We start from the raw sequence: 22,626 nt of genomic DNA, 5'->3' as shown, positions 1-22,626 counted from the left end.
CTGGTTTGTCTTTATCCACCCTGCTCGTTACATCCTCAAAGAACTCCAGCAAATTTGTCAAACATGATTTCCCTTTCATAAAACCATGCTGACTCAGCTTGACTATATTATGATTTTCTAAATGTCCTGCTATCACGTCTTTAATGACAGACTCCAGCATTTTCCCAATGACAGATGTTAGGCTAACTGGTCACCACCCCAATAGCCCCTTGATTATCCATTATTAGGATGCTTTTAGTGTCTTCTACCGTGAAAACCGATACAAAATATTTGTTCAAAGTCTCTACCATTTCCCTGTTTTCCATTATTAATTCCCCAGCCTCATCCTCTAGGGGACCAACGTTTACTTTAGCTACTCTCTTCCTTTTTATATACCTGTAGAAGCTCTTACTGTCTGTTTTTATACTTCTTGCTAGCTTACTCATAAGCTATCTTCTCTATCATTTTTTTAGTCGTCCTTTGCTGGTTTTTAAAAATTTCCCAATCCTCTGACCTTTCACTATTCTTTGCAACATTGTATGCTTTTGTTTTCAATTTGATACCATCCTTTACTTCTTTAATTAGCCACGGATGGTGCTCCCTTCTCTTAGTCTTTCTTTCTCACTGGAATATATCTTTGCTGAGAGTTATGAAATATCTCCTTAAATGTTTGCCACTGCTTTTCTACAGTCTTGCCCTGTAATATATTTTCTCAGTCCACTTTAACCAAGTCTGCCTTCATACCTTTGTAATTACCTTTGTTTAAGTTCAGGACAGTAGTTTGAGACCTAGCTTTCTCATCCTCAAACTGAATTTGAAATTCTACCATGCTGATCACTCTTCCCAAGAGGATCCTTCACTTCGAGATTATTAATTAATCCAGCCTCGTTACACATTACCAGATCTAAAATAGTCTGCTCCCTGGTTGGTTCCACAACATAGTGTTCCAAGAAACCATCCCGTATATACACTAAAGAACTCTTCCTCAAGTCTACCTTTGCCAATTTGCTTTGTTCAATCAATATGAAGATTTAAATCTCCCATGATTATAGCCGTACCTTTCTTACAAGCTTCTATTATTTCTTGATTGAATTCTCTGACCTACAGTGTGGCTACTGTTTGGGGGCCTGTAGACCACTCCCACCAGTGACTTTTTACCCTTATTATTTCTTATCTCCACCCAAACTGATTCTACGTTTTGGATCTTCTAGGCCAATATCATTTCTCATTACTGCACTGATCTTATCCCTAATTAACAGAGCTACACCCCCTCCTTTCTGCCTATCCTTACGAAATGGCAAATAACCCTGAATATTCAGTTCCCAGCCTTAGTCACCTTGCAACCACATTTCTGTAATGGCTATCAGATCATACCCATGTATTTCTATTTGTGCTGTCAACTCATCTATCTTGTTACGAATGCTGCGTGTGTTCAGATATAGAGCTTTTAATTTTGTCTTTTTACCATTTTTCCCTACTCTGACCCCTCTTTCTGTTGCACTCTTGTGTATACGCTCTGTCACTTCCTGTCACTCTCTGGTTATTATTACCCCTATCGCTACACTGCACTTTTGCCTTCTCATTTTTCTTTGACTTTTTAAATTTCCACTCAGCGTATTCCTCCCCCCACTATTTAGTTTAAAGCCCTATCTACAGCCCTAGTTATTCGATTCGCCAGGACACTGGTCCCAGCCTGGTTCAAATGAAGCCCGTCCCGACGGAACAGCTCCCTCTTATCCCATTACTGGTGCCAGTGCCCCAGGAATCGAAACCCATTTCTCCCACACCATCCCACAGCTCTCTGACCTTCTTTACCCTGTGCCAATTTGCACATGGCTCAGATAGTAATCCAGAGATTACCAGGAGTTCGATATATTTCTTAAGACTAAAGGGATCAAGGGATATGGGGAGAAAGCAGGGACAGGGTACTGAATTTGGATGATCAGCCATGGTCTCATTAAATGGCGGAGCGGGCTCAAGGGGCCGAATGGCCTACTCCTGCTCCTATCTTCTATGTTTGTGGTTCTGCTTTTTAATTTAGCCCCTAGCTGCTCATACTCCCTCAGCAGAACCTCTTTCTTTGTCCTACCTATGTCGTTGGTACCTACATGGACCACGACAACTGGATCTTCCCCTCCCACTCCAAGTTCCTCTCCAGCCCCGAGGAGATGTCCTTAACCCTGGCACCGGGCAGGCAACACAACCTTTGGGCCTCATGCTCTTGGCTGCAGAGAACAGTGTCTATCCCCCCAACTATACTGTCCCCTACCACTACCATTTCTTTTTGCTCCCCCCCACTTGAATGGCTCCCTGTACCACAGTGCTGTGGTCAGTTTACTCATCCTCCCTGCAGTCCCTGCTCTCGTCCACACTGGGAGTAAGAACCTCATAACTGTTGGACAAGAGCAAGGCCTGAGGCTCCTCCACCACTACCTCCTGGGTCCCCATACCTGCCTCGCTCGTAGTCACCCCCAACTGTCCCTGACCATGGACCAAATTTGAATTAATTAATCTAAGGGGTGTGACTGCCTCTTGGAACACAGCGTCCAGGTAACTCTCCCCCTCCCTGATGTGTCTGTGTGTTTGAAGCTCGGACTCCAGCTCATCAACATGGAGCCGAAGTTCCTCGAGCAGCCAACACTTACTGCAAATGTGGTCGCTGTGGACCTCAGTGGTGTCCACCAGCTCCCAAATGTTGCAATACGCCTAGCCTGCCATCTCTAATGTATTTAATTAAGTGTTTAAGTTTTGAACGTTTAGTTTTTAATCCCAGCTCTTAATTTAAACCCATGCCCAAGGAAACAGAGAAATACTGACCAACCAATCACTTCCCTGCTTTCATGTGACGTCACTCTTTTTTGTTGTCGGGTCTGCTGCCTCTGCTCTCGGGCCTTCCTCTGCCACGCTGTTTATTTTCTCCGCCTCCGCTCTCGCTCCCGCTCAGGTCCGCTGCCTCTGCCTTTTCCCTGTGATGTTACCTTTTATTTTTCTGAGTGCGGTTGGGGGGTTTCACAGAGCCGTACTCCCGCTGGTTCTCTGTCCCCTCTCGTGCAAATTTTTAACTCCTGCTCTCCCGAAGGCTGACAAAGATAGAAAAAGAAGAAAGGAGCACCTCCCTCCCCTCTTCACCGAACTCCCTTACTCACCAAACTTGCACGTTTACACTCTGTTCCAAGCTGCACTCCCTGACAAACTGCACTCTAGCCTTCCTTATTTATACTACTGAGATTTATGAGTCACCTCTGGCAGTTGCAGATCCAGACCAGTTAATTAATTAACTAGTCCCACCCACTCTAAGCACAGAGCTTGCCCAAATCTGGAAGAAACTTAAAACTTAAAAACAGTAAATTTAAGTGAAATGCTAATTACAAGCACACAAGACTAGAGGAGTTTGCAGGATACCCAGTCCGAATATCCTGCTGCACGGCAGCTTGAAAACTTTCTAATCGTAAAGGAAGCCTTTTCTAAAGTGGGAACTCTTTCAGCTTTGTTCCTACTTTCAACTTGCTGCATTGTTTCAAAGCCTTGTACAATCTGGGCTGTAAAGCTGAATTGTGAGATGTGGAGACTTGCTTAACAGGAATAAAGTGGATGGTAATTCATTTGGGGGTTTTGTGATTTATTTTCTCGTTCAGTTCTCTCTCCCTCCCCAAGATTCTGGGATGCTTTGGATCTGCGCCCACCAAGAGCAGGATCGAGAAGCAAAATATTTCAGCTGCTGGAAATCCGAAACTAAAACAGAAAACACTGGAGACATTCAGCAGGTCAGGCGGAATCTCTCGACAAAACACGAGTCGGTTTTCTGGACGGATGCTTCCTGAACTGGTGTGTCTCCAGCGTTTCCTGTTTTAGGAACAAGATTAAGATTGCCTAAACTCATTTCTTGTCAGACTCTTGTACATTGCAACGAGAGAGGTTATTCAATCAGTCTGGGCTTGGTTTTGAACTCATGTCCCCAGCATAATTTCTAACCCACCACACCACCCAGTGTGTGTAGCAGGCTAGTAAACCAGGCAGCAACTGGAAGGGAGGGAGCCTTGTAACAGCATAAACCAGAGAGTGATCCAAAAGGACATCTTCAATGTAAACTGTCCCGCAACCAGACTCGGAGACTGCTGTACTGCAGCCTTAGCCTCTTTAAAAGAAAGAACTTACATTTGTATAGTGTCTTTCACATACTTTTGAAGTGTAGTCATTGTTGTAATGTAGGAATCGCTGCAGCCAATTTTCGCACAGCAAGGTCCCACAAACATCAATGAAATAAATGACCAGCTCATCTATTTTAGTAATGTTGGCTGAGGGATAAGTGTTGGCCAGGACACCGGGGCGAACTCTTCTTCGAATAGAGCCATGGGATATTTTACATCTACCTGAGAGGACAGACAGGGCCTCGGTTTAATGCCTCATCCGAAAGGCAGCACTCCCTCAGTACTGCACTGAAGTATCAGCTTGGATTTTGTGCTCAAGTCTCTAGAATTTGAACTCACAACCTTCTGACTCAGAGGCAAGAGTGCTACCCACTGAGCCACGGCTGACACTGTATTTATTCTCAATCTCTGTTGCCAATGCCATTTCACATGCAGATATTGAGAAACGTTTGTTGTTAGCTAAGCCACTCATTGACTTTTTGTTTCGTCCACTTATGCAAACCCCTGTGCCCCCTTTAGAGCTGAGATGCTTCAGTCTGTATGGAATGTATTCACTTGATGACTCTGGTGTGTGTGGGCATGGTGAGAGACTGCTACCAGATACGCTCAGGATGTGGATATTTCTCACAGTAGTTAGTTTGATGGACCGTTGTACTGTGACGTTAGTAAAGGTTGTTGTAAAGATTCTGACCTCCATACAGTGGGTCAGGTGAACAGTGGGATTGCATTGAGTTGATTCTAACTCCCCTCCCTTTGTTTCTCTCCCTAGTCAAGGCTACTATGCCTATTTGGGTGGTCCTTCTGTCCCGTATCATCATGAAGGAGAAGCAGACTATGAAGGTACGTGGGTCTGAGATTCATAACATAAGAAATAGGAGCAGGAGTCGGCCATTTGGCCCCTCGAGCCTGCTCCGCCATTCAATAAGATCATGGCTGATCTTCTACCTCTCCACTTTCCTGCACTATCCCCATATCCCTTGGTTCCCTTAATATCCATAAATCTATCGATCTCTGTCTTGAATATACTCAACGACTGAGCCTCCACAGCCCTCTGGGGTAGAGAATTCCGAAGATTCACCACCCTCTGAATGAAGAGATTCCTTCTCACTTCAGTCCTAAATGACTGACCCTTTATTCTGAGACTGTTCTAGCCTCCCCAGCCAGGGAAAACATCCTCCCTGCATCTACCCTGTCAAGCCCTGTAAGAATTTTGTATGTTTCAATGAGATCACACCTCATTCTTAAACTCTAGAGAATATAGGCCTAGTCTACTCAATCTCTCCTCATAGGACAATCCCCCCATCCCAGGAATCAGTCTGGTGAATCTTCGTTGCACTCCCTCTATGGCAAATATATCCTTCCTTAGGTAAGGAGACCAAAACTGTACACAATACTCCAGGTGTGGTCTCACCAGGGCTCTATATAATTGCAGTAAGACGTCTTTATTCTTATACTCAAATCCTCTTGTAATAAGGGCCAACATACCATTTGCTTTTCTAATTGCTTGCTGTACCTGCATGTAGGGTTGCAAAATTCCAGGAATTTTTAAAAGAGGAAACTTTCCATGGGAATTTTCAGGAATTTGGGGAATTTATGGGAATTTTGAGTTTTTTTGCACACTGATGGTTTTTGTCTCTGACCCTTATATTATCTTTGTCATCAAAATAGACATACTGTTCCATACAAATAAAAACAGGCTTTCAAAACTTTATTTAGGTTATAATTTTGAACTTTATTGAACCCCTGCAAAAAGACCCATCTAAAATAAAATAAAAAGAGCGTCAGCTTATTTATCCTGTAATTTGTCCTTATTTTGTCCCTTTGAGTCTTCTACTCATGAGTCTTCTGAGTCTTCTACTCATCATTGCTCCTCCTGATTCTCTGGCTCTGACGTGTCCATTTCCTCCTCTGTGTCACTGTCTAGCTGTGTGGTGGACACTTCTGTATCTGGCTCAATAAGTTGTAGGTTTGCCCAGATAGCCACCAGTTTCTCCACTCTCTTGTTAGTCAGCCTGTTGCGCACCTTTGTATGCGTATTCCCAAAAAGTGAAAAGTTTCGTTCAGCAGCCGCTGATGAAGGTGGGATTTGGAGTATCACCGATGCAATGGGTGACAGGGCCTCAGATGCACAAAGTCCCTTCCACCAGGTATGTGCACTGATATGCTTGCAAGATTCCCATATCCCGTCCCCATTCCAAAGACCTTACTTGGTAGAGAACTTTGCCAGACTTCCCAGAACTTTGCCCACGTCCAGATTGAGGTGGCGTGAGAGGGTAGAAATCACACTAAGCGCTGTTGATCTGTTCTCCAGAAAGTATTGGTCTCCCAACATGCTTTGGGTCCAGCATGTATGCTGCAGCATAAATCGGCTTGACACAAAATTCTTGACGCGTCTGTATGAATTGAACAATTGCCTTCTCCTCTGCTTTGAGCAGCAGGGATGTGGGTAGGGCAATGCTGATTTATTCTTTTAAATCCGCAAAAAGCCTGAACATCTGACAAGACAGCGTCATCTCCTGCAATCTGAGCAATTGCAGATGCTACTGGTGAGAGTAGTTTAAGGCTGCTAACCACTCTCTCCCAAAACACATCATCCAGCAGTATTTTCTTGATGGTGGTTTCCATATCCCCAGACTGGGATATTGCCATTTCTTGCAGCGACTCCTTGCCCTCCAGAAGGCTGTTGTACATTATGACAATGCCACCCTGATACGCTTATCAATTACTCCATAAAAGACAATGAATCAGGAAGGTGATGAAAAGGCTTTTATTAACTAGAGAACAGAGCATGCCTCTCGTGGGTGGCTGGTTCCAAGAAGGAAGTGAGTCGGCGAAACCCCCACCTTTATACCTGGTCATGTGGGCGGAGTCAGCTGAGGCATGCCTTGGTACACAGCGCCACCCAGAGGTAACAATATACAATAACAGTGGTTTACCACATTCACCCCTTGTTTAAAATTAAGTCCGGCGGGGTGAAGGGTACTACAAGTTCGTGTAGTTAAGTCTCTCAGGAGGCCTTGTCTGACGTCCTGATCGTCGTCGTCGTCGTGGTGGCGGCGGCGGTGTTGCAGCATCCAACGTCGGATCTGGTGTCTGGGTGGTCAACGAAGGGTCCTGGGGGTCCGGCATGTCGTCTACAGGGGTTGGATTGGGAGGGGTGGTGGGGGATAACGGTGGTAGTTCAGGGGTACCCGAGGGTGCGAGATCTCGTATGGAGACCGTGTCCTCCCGCCCGTCTGGGTATGTCACCCAGGCATACTGGGGGTTGGCGTGTAGGAGGTGCACCCTCTCGACCAGGGGGTCCGTTTTATGGGTCCTTACGTGCCTCCGCAGTAGGACGGGCCCAGGAGAAGTCAGCCATGCCGGTAGCGAGGTTCCCGATGTGGACTTCCTGGGGAAAACGAAACATTTGCTCATGAGGGGTGGCATTAGTGGCAGTACAAAGCAGTGACCGGATGGAGTGGAGCACCGCAGGGAGGACCTCCTGCCAGCGAGAGGTCGGAAGGCCCTTAGATTTTAAGGCTAAGAGGACGGCCTTCCAAACCGTCGCGTTCTCTCTTTCCACCTGGCCGTTCCCCCGGGGGTTGTAGCTGGTGGTTCTGCTCGTAGCAATACCTCTCGCTAGCAGGTACTGCCGAAGTTCGTCGCTCATGAAAGATGAGCCCCTGTCGCTATGTATATAGCTAGGGAACCCGAACAAGGCGAAGAGGTCATTCAGACATTTGATGACCGTGGTACTGGTCATGTCTGGGCAAGGGATGGCAAACGGGAAACGGGAGTACTCATCAATTATGTTGAGGAAGTACACATTGCGGTCAGAGGAGGGGAGGGGCCCTTTAAAATCGACGCTAAGGGGCGAGTGGCCTTGATCAGGCTTGCTCTGTCTGGCCTATAAAAGTGCGGTTTGCACTCGGCACAGATTTGGCAGTTCCTGGTCATGGTCCTGACCTCCTCGATGGAGTAGGGCAGGTTACGGGATTTGATGAAATGGAAGAACCTGGTGACCCCCGGGTGGCAGAGGTCATTGTGGAGGGTCTGCAGTCTATCAACCTGCGCGTTGGCGCATGTACCACGTGATAGGGCGTCTGGGGGCTCATTTAGTTTCCCGGGCCGGTACAAGATATCATAATTGTAGGTGGAGAGTTCGATTCTCCACCTCAAGATCTTGTCGTTCTTGATTTTGCCCCTCTGCTTATTATTAAACATAAAAGCTACTGAACGCTGGTCAGTGAGCAGGGTAAACCGTTTTCCGGCCAGGTAATGCCTCCAGTGACGCACCGCTTCCACAATAGCCTGGGCCTCCTTTTCGACAGAGGAATGTCGGGTCTCGGGGCCCTGGAGGGTCCTTGAGAAAAAGGCCACGGGTCTGCCCGCCTGGTTAAGGGTCGCAGCTAGGGCGAAGTCGGATGCATCGCTCTCCACTTGGAAGGGGATCGACTCATCCACTGCGTGCATTGTGGCCTTCGCGATATCGCTCTTGATAAGAGTGAAGGCTGCACACGCCTCTGGTGTCAGGGGGAAGGAGGTGGATTTGATGAGGGGTCTAGCTTTGTCTGCATAGTGGGGCACCCACTGGGCATAGTAGGAGAAAAACCCCAGGCATCTCTCCAGTGCTTTTTGGCAGTGGGGGAGGGGTAGCTCCATTAGGGGGCGCATTCTGTCGGGGTCGGGCCCGATGACTCCGTTCTCCACCACGCAGCCGAGAATGGCAAGGCGTTTGGTGCGAAACATACATTTCTCTTTATTGTACGTTAGGTTCAGCCGTTGGGCCGTACGGAGGAATTTTTCTAGATTAACGTCATGGTCCTGCTGGTCGTGACCACAGATGGTGACGTTATCCAGATAGGGAAAGGTGGCCTGCAGCGCGTTCTCGTCAACCATCCGGTCCATCTCCCTTTGGAAGACCGAAACCCCGTTGGTGACGCCGAAGGGAACCCTAAGGAAGTGGTAGAGGCGGCCGTTCGCCTCGAAGGCAGTATACTGGCGGTCCTCATGGCGGATGGGGAGCTGGTGGTATGCTGACTTAAGGTCAATGGTGGAGAATACTTTGTATTGCGCAATCTGGTTGACCATATCAGATATGCGAGGAAGGGGGTATGCGTCCAGCTGAGTGTACCGGTTTATGGTTTGGCTGTAGTCAATGACCAGGCGGCGTTTATCAGTGGTTTTAACAACTACAACCTGGGCTCGCCAGGGGCTAGTGCTCCCTTCGATAATGCCCTCCTTCAAGAGCCGCTCCACCTCAGAGCTAATGAAAGCTCTGTCCCCGGCGCTGTACCGCCTGCTCTTGGTAGCGATGGGTTTACAGTCGTGGGTGAGGTTAGCGAACAAGGGAGGGGGGGGGACTTTTAGTGTGGAAAGGCTGCAGGTGGTTTGCGGCGGGCGATTTAAAAGGTGTTGGTTGCAGACTGTGAGTGGGGGGAGGGGTCCACCGTATGCTAATGTGACACTGAAAATCCAACCCTAGCAGCACGGCAGCGCAGAGACGGGGCAGGACTAGAAGTTTAAAATTTTTATATTCTGTGCCCCCAACCGAAAGGGTCACCACACAGTAGCCGCCGACGTCCATTGAATGGGACTTGGACGCCATAGAAATCCGATGGCGCGTCGGCAGGACCGTGAGGGAGTGGCTACGTACCGTGTCTGGGTGAATAAAACTCTCTGTGCTCCCGCTGTCGATTAGGCAAGTGGTGGCGCGGCCGTTTACCGTGATATCCATCATGGAGCTGGATAGATGATGAGGGAGGGCTTGATCCAGCGTAACGGAGGCCAGTGTATGGCTTAGTGAGTCGGTATGGTCGTCCGACGAGACGGTGGTCGAGTCCGGAGACGAAGTGGCGGTTGAGTGCAGCGGATAAAATGGCGGCGGCCATGCGGCCGGAGGTGCACAAAATGGCGGATAAGATGGCTGCCCCCATGGTTCGCACGCGGCGCTGCTGGCGTTCGCTGGTTTCCCCCTGCAGGCATTGGCGTAATGGCCTTTCTTCCCGCAGCCCGAGCAGGTAGCGGTCTTAGCCGGGCAGTGCGCTCTAGGGTGTTTTAACTGGCCACAGAAATAGCATTTTTGGGCCTGGTTACGGGGCATCGCTGCGGTTCTTACCGGGGGCGGCTGTCCCAGTTGATTTTGGGACATCGCTGCAGCAGTTGGTGCCGGGGGCGGCGGTCCCATGTCCCACGGTCGCGATGGCCATGGCGCGGCGCCGTTACGTGAGTATGCTTCGAGGTTTCGGTGGGCCGCATCTAGCGAGAGCGCAAGGGCTACGGCCGTCTTCAGGTCAAGCTCCTTGCTTTCGAGCAGTCTCTGCCGGGAGTAGTCGGACTGGAGGCCCCTGACGAAGGCATCATAAGTAAGTCCCTCCGCGTGCCCCGCAGCCGTTACTTCCTTACAGTCGCAGTCTCTGCAGAGTGTCTGTAACGCCCGTAAAAATGCCTCTACCGATTTCCCCCGGTTGCTGCCTGCGGGATCCCAAGAGGTGTCTGACGTAAATCGTGTTCACTCGGCGCGTGTATTGCCCTTTTAGTAGTTCGAGGGCCGCCGTGTACGTAGTAGCGTCCCGGATGAGCGTATATACTTGAGGGCTCACCTGGGCGGTCAAAACTTTTAGTTTGTTCTCCTCCGATGTCACGGCGGAGGCTCCTAGGAAGGATTCAAAGCAGCTCAGCCAGTGTTCGAAATTGGTTGATGAACCCGCTGCTTGAGGGTCGAGGTCCAGGCATGCCGGTCTGAGGCTGCTGTTGTTGCTGTTCAGGTGTCGCCATTTTACTTCTAGTTAATAAAATTGATACGCTTATCAATTACTCCATAAAAGACGATGAATCAGGAAGGTGATGAAAAGGCTTTTATTAACTAGAGAACAGAGCATGCCTCTCGTGGGTGGCTGGTTCCAAGAAGGAAGTGAGTCGGCGAAGCCCCCACCTTTATACCTGGTCATGTGGGCGGAGTCAGCTGAGGCATGCCTTGGTACACAGCGCCACCCAGAGGTAACAATATACAATAACAGTGGTTTACCACACACCCTATCTGGTGTTGCTGGGCAGCTTCAGTGTGGTGTTCTTGTTCTTTGTCGTTTGCTTGGAGTTGTAGGTTGCTGCAACTACCTGTTTTCCCCTGACAAACTTAACAACTTGCTTGGCTCTCTTGTACAGTGTTTCCATGGTTCTCAAACCCATGATGTCCTTGAGGAGCAGGTTGAGCCCATGAGCTGCGCACCCAATAGAGGTAATATGAGGGTAGGCCTCCTCCACTTGAGCCCAAGCAGCCTTCATATTTGCAGCATTGTCAGTAACTACTGCAAAGACCTTTTGTGATCCAAGATCGTTGATGACTGCTTTCAGCTCATCAGCAATGTAGGTGCCTGTGTGTCTGTTGTCCTTCGTGTCTGTGCTCTTGAAGAACACTGGGAGAGGAGTGGAGATGATGTAGTTTATGATGCCCTCCCCTCGTACATTTAACCACCCATCTGAGATAACTGCAACACAGTCTGCCATCTCTATCATTTCTTTGAGCTTTCCTTGGACTCTGTTATACTCAGCCTCCAGCAAATAAGTAGACAAAGCATGTCTGGTGGGAGGACAGTATGCAGTGTGAATAACATTGAAAAATCTCTTCCAGTACATATTGGCTGTGAGCATGAGGGGTGAGCCTGTCGCATATACAGCTCGAGCAAGGCACTCATCTGCATTCTTCTGGCTATGGTTATCCATTGTATCAAAGAACCTTCCAAGTGGGCCAGGAGTTGCTGATGGTAAGGAGCCTGATGCTGAATGTGAACCATCATCTTCTTGAATGGAAGCAGAGGAACTCTGGGCTGACTGCTGTGAGCTTTGAGTGAAGTTGTTGCATTTGGATAAATGCTGCTGCATCTTTGTGGCATTCTTTACATATGGCTTTGTACAATGTTTGCACATGTACACAGTCTTTCCATCTTTAATGCCTGGGGTAAAATGCTTCCACACATCCGACGGTAAACGTGGCATTGTTCTATGCAGAGAAATAAAGGGCAGTCGTCTCTGTGTCGAACTGCGGTCGATCAACACGATTGCAACAGGGTGAGTAAATTTTTCCTGATGCTCCATGTGATGGAAGCATGACCTGTGCACGCATGACGCTACATCACCAATAGAGGGAGCTAATCGCTCATCCACTCATCCAACCAATCAGGACACATTTGTTCACAGTCACACACAAAACTTGTAATTATTAAAACAATCCAAGTAAGAAGATAAACATATATTGATTACAAAATTCCTTAATAATTAAGATTCCATCTCTGTTAGTAATTTTAAGAGAGGACCTGTGGGGGAAAAAAATGAAAGAAATAACAAAAAAAAACAAAAAAAGAATATTATGCTAGCATGTGCTTTTTTGGGCAAAATTGCCACGCTAAACTTCCCGTGGAAAATTTCCACCCCTTCGCAACCCTACCTGCATGTTAACTTTCAGTGATTCGTGTACAAGGACACCCAAGTCCCTCTGAACACCAACATTTCCCAATCTCTCACCATTTAAAAAATACTCTGCTTTTCTATTTTTCCTACCAAAGTGGATAACTTCATATTTCTCCACGCTATATTCCATTTGCCATGTTCTTGCCCACTCACCTAGCTTGTCTATATACCCTTGAAGCTTCTTTGCATCCTCCTCACAACTTACATTCCCACCCAGCTTTGTATCATCAGCAAACTTGGATATATTACATTTGGTCTCCCTCATCCAAATCATTGATATAGATTGTTAATAGCTGAGGCCCAAGCACTGAACCTTGTGGTACCCCACTAGTTCTAGCCTGCCAACCTGAAAATGGCCCTTTATTCCTACTCTGTTTTCTGTCTGTTCACCAATCTTCAATCCATGCTAGTATATTACCCCCAATCCCATGAGCCCTAATTTTGTTTAATAACATCTTGTGTGGCACCTTATCGAATGCCTTCTGAAAATCCAAATACACCACATCCACTGGTTCCCCCTCATCTATTCTGCTAGTTACAACCTCAAAAAACTCTTAACAGATTTGTCAAACATGATTTCCTTTTCATAAATCCACGTTGACGCTTCCCAATCCTATTTATTTTTTTCTAAGTGCTCTGTTACCACGTCCTTAATAATAGATTCTAGCATTTACCCTACTACTGATATCAGGCTAACTGGTCTGTAGTTCCCTGTTTTTTTTTCTCTCCCTTTCTTAAATAGTGGGGTTACATTTGCTACCTTCCAATCCACGGGAACCATTCTAGAATCTGTGGAATTTTGGAAAATGACAACCAATGCATCCCCTATCTCCATAGCCACCTCTTTCAAAACCCTAGGATGTAGGCCATCAGGTCCAGGGGATTTATCGGCTTTCAGTCCCATTAATTTCTCCAGTACTTCAATTTTTACTACGACTAATTTCTTTTAGTTCTTCATTCTCGCTAGACCCTTGGTGACGTAATAAAACTCACTACACACTTGGTTTGAGCATAAAGCAAGGCTTTAATCAACTTGTTTCAGAACATGGAAGTCTAGTTGTATTTCACTAGCTCCTTGTCTTACAAAATGTCCCTGAAAAGCTGGGGCCCACGCCCGAGTATTTATACTCCTTGGACGGCGCCACCAGCTGGCCGTCCAGCATTATTTCATAAGTAGTTTCTTGATGATGAGATTTATAACACTTGGTTCTCCACTATTTCCGGGAAATTTTTTGCATCTTCTTCTGTGAAGACGGACACAAAGTATTTGTTTAATTTCTCTGCCATTTCCTTATTCCCTATTATAATTTCTCCTGTCTTAGTCTGTAAGAGACCTACATTTACTTTTGCTAATCTTTTCCTTTTTACCTACCGATCGAGGCTTTTACAGCCTGTTTTTATGTCTCTTGCTAGTTTACTCTCATTCTATTTTCCCTTTCTTTATCAATTTCTTGGTCTTTGCTGAATTCTAAAATCCTCCTAATTCTCAGGCTTACTGCTCTTTTTGGCAACATTATAAGCTTCTTCCTTTGATCTAATACTATCTTTAACTTCTCTTGTTAGCCATGGTTGGACCACTTTTCCTGTGGGGTTTTTGTTCCTTAAAGGAATGTATATTTGTTGTAAATGATGTATTAATTCTTTAAATGCTAGCCATTGCTTGTCTACCGTCGTACCTTTTAATGTAGTTTCTGAATCTACCTTAGCCAACTAGCCCCTCATACCTACGTAGTTTGCTTTGTTTAGATTTAAGACCCTAGTTCTGGATTTAACTAAATCACTTTCAAACTTAATATAAAATTCTATCATATTATGGTCACTCTTCCCTAAAGGTGGCTTTACTACAAGGTTATTAATTAACCCTTGTTGCACAATACTAGATCTAAACTAGCCTGCTCCCTAGTTGGTTCCTCAATATCCTGATCTAGAAAACTATTTTGCATACATTCCATGAATTCGTCCTCCACAGTATTACTGCAAATTTGGTTTGCCCAGTCTATATGTAGATTAAAGTCCTGCATGTTTACTGTATTACCCTTGTCACATGCACCTCTAATTTTCTGATTTATACTCTGCCCTACATTATAACTACTGTTTGGGGGCCTATAAACGACTCCCACCAATGTTTTCTGCCCCTTGCTGTTTCTTAGCTCCACCCAAACTGATTCTACTTCTTGATTTTCAGAGCTAAGATCCTTTCTCTCCACTGTCTTTATCTCATTCTTTATTTACAGGGCTACCCCTCTGCCTTTTCCATTTTGCCCATCTCTTCTAAAAGTTAAGTTTCCTGGAATATTTAGTTCCCAACCTTGGCCACATTGCAACCACGTCTTCATAATGGCTATTAGATCAAACCCATTAATTTCTATCTGCGCTATTAATTCATTAATTTTATTACGAATGCGCCACGCATTCAGATATAGTGCCTTTAGCTTTAACTTATTTCTATTTTTCTCTGATGTCACCTTAGTCACTGAAGCCTTATTACCTTTGTTACTCTCTCTATCCCTTACTGACTCACTCTGCTTATTCATAGGGACAGATGAGGGTTTGTTTTGTAACAAACTAGATTATCGAAATGTATTTTTTCCAGCTTACTCCCAGGCAGCTTCCATATTATCTAAGGAAAGCTGAGGGCTAAAGGTTGGGACAAAATAAGTTGGATGTCCTGCTTTCAATTGTAAAATATATTCTAAATAAAAAATACTAATCTGGATGAGGGTGTTAAGTGATATTTCTTCTTAAAACTCCTTTTATGGTAATTTTGTGGGTGCGCTTTGCCCACACGCTCTGTCTCCTCTCCCCTTCCAAAATCTGTGGTGCTCTGTGAGAAGGGCAATAGAGCTCTCCATCTCTGGTGATGCCACCATTGTGACTGGTTCAAGCGTGTATCAGTGTTGGAGGAAGAGAGGTGTCCTGTGCCAGAATATCCTGGGGCGCCCAAGGGCAGTCCCAGTGATTGCCACCGTATCCTCTCCCGGTGCTCTAGAGATGCCTGCAGCCAAAACAAAGAAAGCCTTTACAGCTCCCAGAGGACTGGCTTAGTTGGTACAAGTATCTGTGGGAAACGGGCACTGCTTCAATAGATGAATGGTATCGCAAGAAGCACAGCTTGCCATCCACTCTGAACACTTCGAGCCTAGTCATTTTGATAATTAGAGTCAATTTGCTCATTATAACCATTCTTTACGGATTCAAGACTTTAAAGGGAAGTAGGGTAAAAATAGGAAACAGTGTCTTGGATTACGTTGCAGAAGAGTGAGTTGTAAGCAGAGGGGGACTTGATGTTTTCGAAGATGCTTTGTGTCTACTGCAATTTCAGTATTTGAGTGAAACCAAAGAATAGTTGACCCAAATCTCAATGGAGATTAATTTTTGTGCCAATAAAGACTGACTTTCATCAGGATCTGGTGTATTTAGATGGTATTTTCCATCGTGTCCTAACTGTTGAATTCCCTTCCTGCCAGGTCTACCTGTCACTGGTCCCTATAATATCTGGAGTCTTCTTGGCGACTGTGACTGAACTCTCCTTCGATGTTTGGGGACTCGTTAGTGCACTTGCTGCCACCCTCTGCTTCTCCCTTCAGAACATCTTCTCCAAGAAGGTAAAGAAGTTGCTCTGAAATTCAAGACTTGGCATCAACCTAGATAGAATGATTGGAAACACTTTGGAAGTTGCATTGGCCTAAATTATTTTTTTGAGGACAAGGTTCCCGCTTTTTGCATTTACATTTTCTTTGTTCGCGCTCCATGACCGAGGGTGAAAAGACTGAGCTGCTCCCAGGTCTCTGGCAGTGTTGGTCTGAGCAGGGAGGTAGACATGAAACAGTGTTGAGTCCATTCAGTTTTCTTACCAGCAACTGCCTTAAAAAAAAAAGACTTGCATTTCTATAGCGCCTTTCACGATCTCAGGACTTCCCAAAGCACTTTATACCCAATGAAGTACTTTTGAAGTGTAGTCACTGTTGTAATGTAGGAAACACGGCAGAAAGTTTTGCGCACAGCAAGCTCCCACAAACAGCAATGTGATAATGACCGGATAATTATTTTTACTGATGTTGAATGAGGGATGAACACTGTCCAGGACACTGAGGAGAGCCCCATGGGATCTTTTACACCCACCTGAAAAGGCAGACGGGGCCTCGGTTTAACATGTCATCCGAAAGACGGCACCTCCGACAGTGCAGCATTCCCTCAGTACTGCACTGAAGTGTCAGCCTAAATTTTGTGCTTAAGTCTCTGGAGTGGGACTTGAATCCACAACCTTCTGACTCCGAGGCAAGGGTGCTACCCACTGAGCCAAGCTGACCCGCCTCCATAACAGCACAGCTAAGATTATTAAAGTGGGAATGTGGCAACAACCCGTTGCACACTGGAGCATTGGTTGTTGTACTGCCTGTAATCTACTGTTTTGACTTTTCCATAATTGCTGTAGGACCTGTGATTCGAGGCTGTGTTAACTGTGTTGTAGGTGCAAAACCTGACACTTTTATAGAAGGATCTGTGTCAGTTTCTGGGTGGGATATTTACTGATATGGGAAATGAGCCTAGAGGTCGTTGGCGTCAGCAGTCAACTGTGAATGGGGTTGTGTGGAAGCGAGCAGAATGAAGCAAACCCTCCTGTAAGCAAGCTACGCAGTTAGATACACTGCTCCCTCAAACCAGCAGACTCGCTGCATAGCTAGAATATTAGACAATTGCCCTCCTATTGATGAGCTCTCTCCTCTATCAACAAGCACAGATGGTCAAGCATCCTTCCAAATATCAATAAGTGTAGCTTTTTTATTGAGAATATAGAAGGCCACCAGGGCTGAATAAAATTGGATAGAATACAAAATAGTGATTCAGTGACATTTAGCTTAAAAGCTTGAAGAGGGAGGTAAGGTGGGAATCTGGGAAAGAATGAGCTACAGTACGAGACAGAGGCCTATAAATTCGATGGCACAGCGCCTGTTTTTTGGTGCCTAAGTGTCCAATATGGAAAGCGGGGCACGCTGCCCGCCATATTGATGAAGGCAGAAAAAGATGCGTCCAGGGCCCATACCTGAAACGACCGTTAGGACCTTTACATTTGCAAAACTGGGCTGCCCTGGTCACAGGTAGGCTGCGTTCAGGAAAACATGGTCAGCATGCAGCCTAACCAGCAGTCCTTGAATTGAGTGGTCTGCTGATGGCAGTACCCAAGACAGTTTCCAGCCCCTACTCGGCGCTCCCTCTCCTGGTACCTACCCCCTACCCGAGGATCGCTGCCGGCGACCTGCCTGGGGAGGTTCAGCAATGTGTCAACAGCTCACCACACCATCGGTAGTGGGGAAAATGCTAGAGTCCATTATAAAAGATGTAATAGCAGAGTACTTGGAAAACAGTGACAGGATCGGACAAAGTCAACATGGATTTACAAAAGGTAAATCGTGCTTGACTAATCTACTGGAATTTTTTGAGGATGTAACTGGTAAAATAGATAAGGAAGAACCGGTGGATGTGGTGTATTTGGACTTTCAGAAGGCTTTCGATAAGGTCCCGCATTAGAGATTAGCGTGTAAAGTTAAGGCACATGGGATTGGGGGCAAGGTATTGACTTGGATAGAGAACTGGTTGGCAGACAGAAAGCAAAGAGTTAGAATAAACGGGTCTTTTTCCGAGTGGCAGGCAGTGACTAGTGGGGTACCACAGGGATCGGTCCTTGGGCCCCAGCTATTCACAATTTATATTAATGATCTAGACAAGGGAACTAGATGTAATAGCTCCAGATTTGCAGATGACACAAAGCTGGGTGGGCATGTGTGCAGTGAGGAGGATGCCGAGAAACTCCAGGATGATTTGGACAGGTTGGGTGATTGGGCAAAAGCATGGCAGATGCAATATAATGTGGATAAATGCGAGGTTATCCACTTTGGTGGCAAAAACAGGAAGGCAGATTATTATCTGAATGGCAATAGATTGGGAGAAGGGGAAGTGCAATGAGACCTGGGTGTCCTTGTGCACCAGTCGCTGAAGGTAAGCATGCAGGTGCAGCAGGCGGTTAAGAAGGCAAATGGTATGTTGGCCTTCGTAACGAGAGGGTTTGAGTACAGGAACAAGGATGTCTTGCTGCAGTTGTACAGGGCCTTGGTGAGACCACAGCTTGAGTATTGTGCAGTTTTGGTCGCCTTATCTGAGGAAGGATGTTCTTGCCATGGAAGGAGTTCAGCGAAGATTCGCCAGGCTGATACCTGGGATGGCAGGAATGACGTATGAGGAGCGATTGGGTTGATTGGGCTTGTACTCGCTGGAGTTTATAAGAATGAGAGGGGATCTCATTGAAACTTATAAAATTCTAACAGGACTAGACAGACTAGATGCAGGAAGGATGTTCCCGATGGTCGGGGAGTCCAGAACCAGGGGTCACAGTCTAAAGATAAGGGGTAGGCCATTTAGGACAGAAATGAGGAGGAATTTCTTCACCCAGAGAGTGGTGAACCTGTGGAATTCTCTACCACAGAAGGCAGTAGAGGCCAATACATTAAATATATTCAAGAAGGAGTTGGATATATTTCTTAAGGCTAAAGGGATCAAGGGGTATGGGGAGAAAGCAGGGACCGGGTACTGAATTTGGATGATCAGCCATGATCGCATTGAATGGTGGAGCAGGCTCGAGGGGCCGAATGGCCTACTCCTGCTCCTATCTTCTATGTTTCTATGTAAGTGAGGCCTGAGGTCCAAAATCACGTCGGCCCTGTTTTAGCACAGTTCCCTGCGCCCAGTTCAGGCCAGCAAGCCAGCGCCAACCAATTTCTAGGCCAAAGTCTTTATTTTAATGCAGCGACGATAGAGAGGTGGGAAAGAAACAATGAGGATCTATCCTTGGCCCCCTCCTATTTCTCATCTACATGCTGCCCCTCGACGACGTCATCCGAAAACACGACGTCGGGTTCCACATGTACGCTGACGACACCCAGCTCTACCTCATCACCACCTCTCTCGACCCGTCCACTGTCTCTGATTTGTCGCACTGCTTGTCCGTCATTCAGTACTGGATGAGCAGAAATTTCCTCCAACTAAATGTTGGGAAGACCGAAGCCATTGTCTTCGGTTCCCGCCACCGACTCCATCCCTCTCCCTGGCAACTGTCTGAGGTGGAAACAGACTGTTCGCAACCTTGGAGTTTTATTTGACTCAGAGATGAGCTTCCAACCACAATTCCACATCATCGCCAAGACTGCCTACTTCCCTCTCCATAACATCGTCCGACTATTCCGCGGCTTCAGCTCACTTGCTGCGGAAACCTTCATCCATGCCTTTGTTACCTCTAGACTTGACTATTCCAATGCTTTCCCGGCCGGCCTCCCATCTTCCACCCTACATAACCTTGAACTCATCCAAAACTCCGCTGCCAGTATCCTAACTTGCACCAAGCCCCGTTCACCCATCATCCCTGTGCTCGCTGACCTACATTGGCTCCCGGTCCAGCAACTCCTCAATTTTAAAATTCTCATCCTTGTTTTCAAATCCCTCCATGGCTTCATCCCTCCCTATCTCTGTAGCTTTCTCCAGCCCTACAACCCTCTGAGATCTCTGCGCTCCTCCAATTTTGGCCTCTTGCGCTCTCCATTGGTGGTCGACCCTAAGCTCTGAAATTCCCTCCCTAAACCTCTCCGCTTCTCTATCGCTCCCTCCTCCTTAAAACCTACTTCTTTGAACAAGCTCTTGGTCATCTGTCCTAATATCTCTCTGTGTAGCTCGGTCTCAAACTTTGTTTGATAACGCACTTGTGAAACGCTTTGAGATGTTTTACTATGTCTAGTGTGCTACATAAATGCAAGTTGTTGTATAGGAAGAGTGTGAATGATCTGTATCTGAAACAGAGAGGAATCGAGGGAGGAAAGTTCAGAGGGCATTGACTACAGTATTAACAAGATAAACACAGATCAGAAAGATTTAATGGAGAGAGAATTGTGTATCGGATAACATATTTATGTATCCTGTCCAAGAGTACACTATTAGGTGGATTTAAACTTTATAAAAGCACAGCAGCAAAGTTTCGTCCCTCTAGCAATGTTCGACGTTCATAGGCGGCATCTCTCTGGAATGGGATAACAGAGTGTCTCGTAAAAGCTGCACCCATTGCAGAATTTTGCCTTTGTCTGTTTATTCCCCCTCCCCCTATACACTGCTACACTGCTCCCTAACATTGAGTACATGGCACAGTTAGAACTGTCCTCCCCACCCCCACCCCCCACCCCCATCCCACCCCACCACAACAACAACTTCTATTTATATAGCGACTTTAAAACATCCCAAGGCGCTACACAGGAGCGTTATCAAACAAAATTTGACCCCGAGCCACATAAGGAGATATTAGGACAGATGACCAAAAGCTTGGTCAAAGAGGTAGGTTTTAAGGAGCGTCTTAAAGGAGGAAGAGTGAAGTAGAGAGGCCATGGAGGGATTTGAAAACAAGGTTGAGAATTTTAATATCAAGACGTTACGGGGCCAGGGGTGATGGGTGAACAGGACATGGTGCGAATTAGGATATGGGCAGCAGAATTTTGGATTAGCTCAAGTTTACGGGGGTGCAAGGTGGAAGTAAATTGAGTACAGTTCCCAAAAATTGGAGGATAGCTAATGTTACCCCACTATTCAAAAAAGGTGGTAGAGAGAAAACGGGGAATTATAGACCGGTAAGCCTGACATCGGTAGTGGGGAAAATGCTAGAGTCCATTATAAAAGATGTAATAGCTGAGCACTTGGAAAACAGTGACAGGATCGGACAAAGTCGACATGGATTTACAAAAGGTAAATCGTGCTTGACTAATCTACTGGAATTTTTTGAGGATGTAACTGGTAAAATAGTTAAGGGAGAACTAGTGGATGTGGTGTATTTGGACTTTCAGAAGGCTTTAGATAAGGTCCCGCATAAGAGATTAGCATGTAAAGTTAAAGCACAAGAGATTGGGGGCAAGGTATTGACTTGGATAGAGAGCTGGTTGGCAGACAGGAAGCCAAGAGTTGGAATAAACGGGCCTTTTTCCGAGTGGCAGGCAGTGACTAGTGGGGCACCGCAGGGATCGGTGCTAGAACCCTAGCTATTCACAATATATATTAATGATCTAGACGAGGGAACTAGATGTAATATCTCCAAGTTTGCAGATGAGACAAAGCTGGGTGGGCGTGTGTGCTGTGAGGAGGATGCCGAGAAACTCCATTATGATTTGGACAGGTTGGGTGATTGGGCAGATGCAGTATAATGTGGATAAATGCGATGTTATCCACTTTGGTGGCAAAAACAGGAAGGCAGATTATTATCTGAACGGCAATAGATTGGGAGAAGGGGGAAGTGCGACGAGACCTGGGTGTCCTTGTGCACCAGTCGCTGAAGGTAAGCATGCAGGTGCAGCAGGCGGTTAAGAAGGCAAATGGTATGTTGGCCTTCGTAGCGAGAGGATTTGAGTACAGGAGCAAGGGTGTCTTGCTGCAGTTGTACAGGGCCTTGGTGAGACCACAGCTTGAGTATTGTGTGCAGTTTTGGTCGCCTTATCTGAGGAAGGATGTTCTTGACATGGAGGGAGTGCAGCGAAGATTCACCAGACTGATACCTGGGATGGCAGGAATGACGTACGAGGAGCGATTGGGTCAATTGGGCTTATACCCGCTGGAGTTTAGAAGAATGAGAGGGGATCTCATTGCAACTTATAAAATTCTAACAGGACTGGACAGACTAGATGCAGGAAGGATGTTCCCGATGGCCGGGGAGTCCAGAACCAGGGGTCACAGTGTAAAGATAAGCGGTAAGCCATTTAGGACAGAGATGAGGAATTTCTTCACCCAGAGAGTGGTGAACCTGTGGAATTCTCTACCACAGAAGGCAGTTGAGGCCAATTCATTAAATATATTCAAGAAGGAGTTAGATATATTTCTTAAGGCTAAAGGGATCAAGGGATATGGGGAGAAGGCAGGGACAGGGTACTGAGTTTGGATGATCAGCCATGATCTCATTGAATGGCGGAGCAGGCTCGAGGGGCCGAATGGTCTACTCCTGCTCCTATCTTCTATGTTTCTATGAGTACATGCC

At 46.4% G+C, this 22,626-nt stretch overlaps 1 protein-coding gene across 1 annotated transcript in view; it reads left to right on the top strand.

The window, feature by feature from the left end:
* slc35e1 (solute carrier family 35 member E1) overlaps positions 1-22,626 on the top strand; it is a gene marked incomplete at its 5' end in the record, with an annotated part of 91,147 nt that overhangs the window by 47,623 nt on the left and 20,898 nt on the right. The window contains 2 exons of the mRNA XM_086005017.1: positions 4,897-4,967; positions 16,043-16,180. Coding sequence (XP_085861143.1) covers positions 4,897-4,967; positions 16,043-16,180 — 209 coding nt within the window. The remainder of the gene's footprint in view (positions 1-4,896; positions 4,968-16,042; positions 16,181-22,626) is intronic.

Source organism: Somniosus microcephalus, chromosome 13 (assembly GCF_052327205.1).
Source record: "Somniosus microcephalus isolate GS21.2 chromosome 13, FLI_Smic_1.0, whole genome shotgun sequence".
Taxonomy (NCBI): domain Eukaryota; kingdom Metazoa; phylum Chordata; class Chondrichthyes; order Squaliformes; family Somniosidae; genus Somniosus; species Somniosus microcephalus.
Note: the sequence above shows the minus strand (reverse complement) of the source record. Positions and strands in the feature narration are given on the sequence as shown.